The sequence below is a fragment of the Plectropomus leopardus genome, unplaced genomic scaffold (assembly GCF_008729295.1).
Source record: "Plectropomus leopardus isolate mb unplaced genomic scaffold, YSFRI_Pleo_2.0 unplaced_scaffold24764, whole genome shotgun sequence".
NCBI lineage: Eukaryota > Metazoa > Chordata > Actinopteri > Perciformes > Serranidae > Plectropomus > Plectropomus leopardus.
Window position 1 is genome coordinate 1 of NW_024626895.1, and position 1210 is coordinate 1210.

The following is a 1210-nucleotide window of genomic DNA, read 5'->3' on the forward strand; positions in this document are numbered from 1 at the left end:
GCACAGTCAGAACCGAAAGCTTGGAGCACCTCTGCTTTGGATATTTCTCTCTCAGACTCCTGGAGATCCACCTTGTTGGCGCAGACCACGAGGGGAACCTGCTGCTGTGCGCACTGCTCTGGCACAGAGGATTTGGTAAGCTTGGATTTAGCGGCCAGAATTTCCGTTCGCAGAGTGCACACTTCTTCGAAGGAGCTCCTGTCATCTAGACTGAATACTAGAAGAAATATGTCTCCTGCAAAAAAAAATTGAAAGACAATCAATTATTTTTCCTTTCATTAGTTGATATTGTTATGCACATCCATGCGCTCTACAAGAGAGAGAATAAGCTTTTACACATGCACCTACCAGCTGCAATGATTAATGTCTTACCAAATAAAAAACTGACGAGCAATTCTCAGTTTTAGCCGGACATAAGAAATAACAGAATCAATACGCACCAGTGAGGATAGACAGCCGCCGCTTGGCTGGGAAATCCCGTTCTCGGGACGCGTCCAGGACGTCAATTTGGTAGGTCTCTCCGCGAATACGAAACAGCTTCCTGAGGAAATCCTCGGAGGTAGGATTGTACTCATCCACAAATCCGTCCCGGAGGTATCTTCTGAGGATGGATGTCTTGCCGACCCGTGGCGCACCAAGAACGACGATGCGCTTACAGTTCTGTGGCTTGGTCGGTGCTGGCTCTTGGGCAATCTGGCGGTCCCGGGACTGACCGTGCAGAACCAGAGCTGCCAGCTGGTCCAGCGGGGATCTCTTGCAGGGGTGGCTGTTGTTGACTGTGGACAGTTGTCTTACGCTTGACCCTGAGCGCGTCTTCTTTTCCTGTTTCCACTGTAATGAGGCCACTTTAAGTATTCCCAAACCCGCTTTAATTCCGGATGAACTCAGGCGCTGCGACGCGTTCTTGTAAGCTAGTAATACTTTGGAGGACCCGGCGCACTGCCCTTCCATATTACCATGAAACTGGGGAGCATCTATGGTGGAGCAGCTGAGCTGGTGCGCAACAGGCATGGATGTGGTCTGTGCGCCGGCCGAGATGCTGCTTCTTTCCATCGCTTTACGATTTTGGCCAGTGTGGTTCCGCGGTGCAAAGTGGGCAGAATCTGTGATATGACGTTTCATAGGACTGCTAAAGCGTGTCTGTGGCGCGGGGGCTGGTGTCCGTTGCCTTTATATAGGCCATCATCAAGCCCGTGATTCATGTGCGTCA

The 1210-nt window shown here is 50.8% G+C and overlaps 1 protein-coding gene across 1 annotated transcript; it reads right to left on the minus strand.

The window, feature by feature from the left end:
• Window positions 1-8: 8 nt before the first annotated feature.
• On the minus strand, window positions 9-1117 carry LOC121966485 (dexamethasone-induced Ras-related protein 1-like; the record flags this gene model as incomplete). Its single annotated transcript, XM_042516572.1, has 2 exons — window positions 441-1117; window positions 9-235 (listed from the first exon to the last, which is right to left on the minus strand). Coding segments are annotated over exons 1-2 (840 nt in total), but the record flags the coding sequence as incomplete, so codon positions are not given.
• Window positions 1118-1210: the final 93 nt, after the last annotated feature.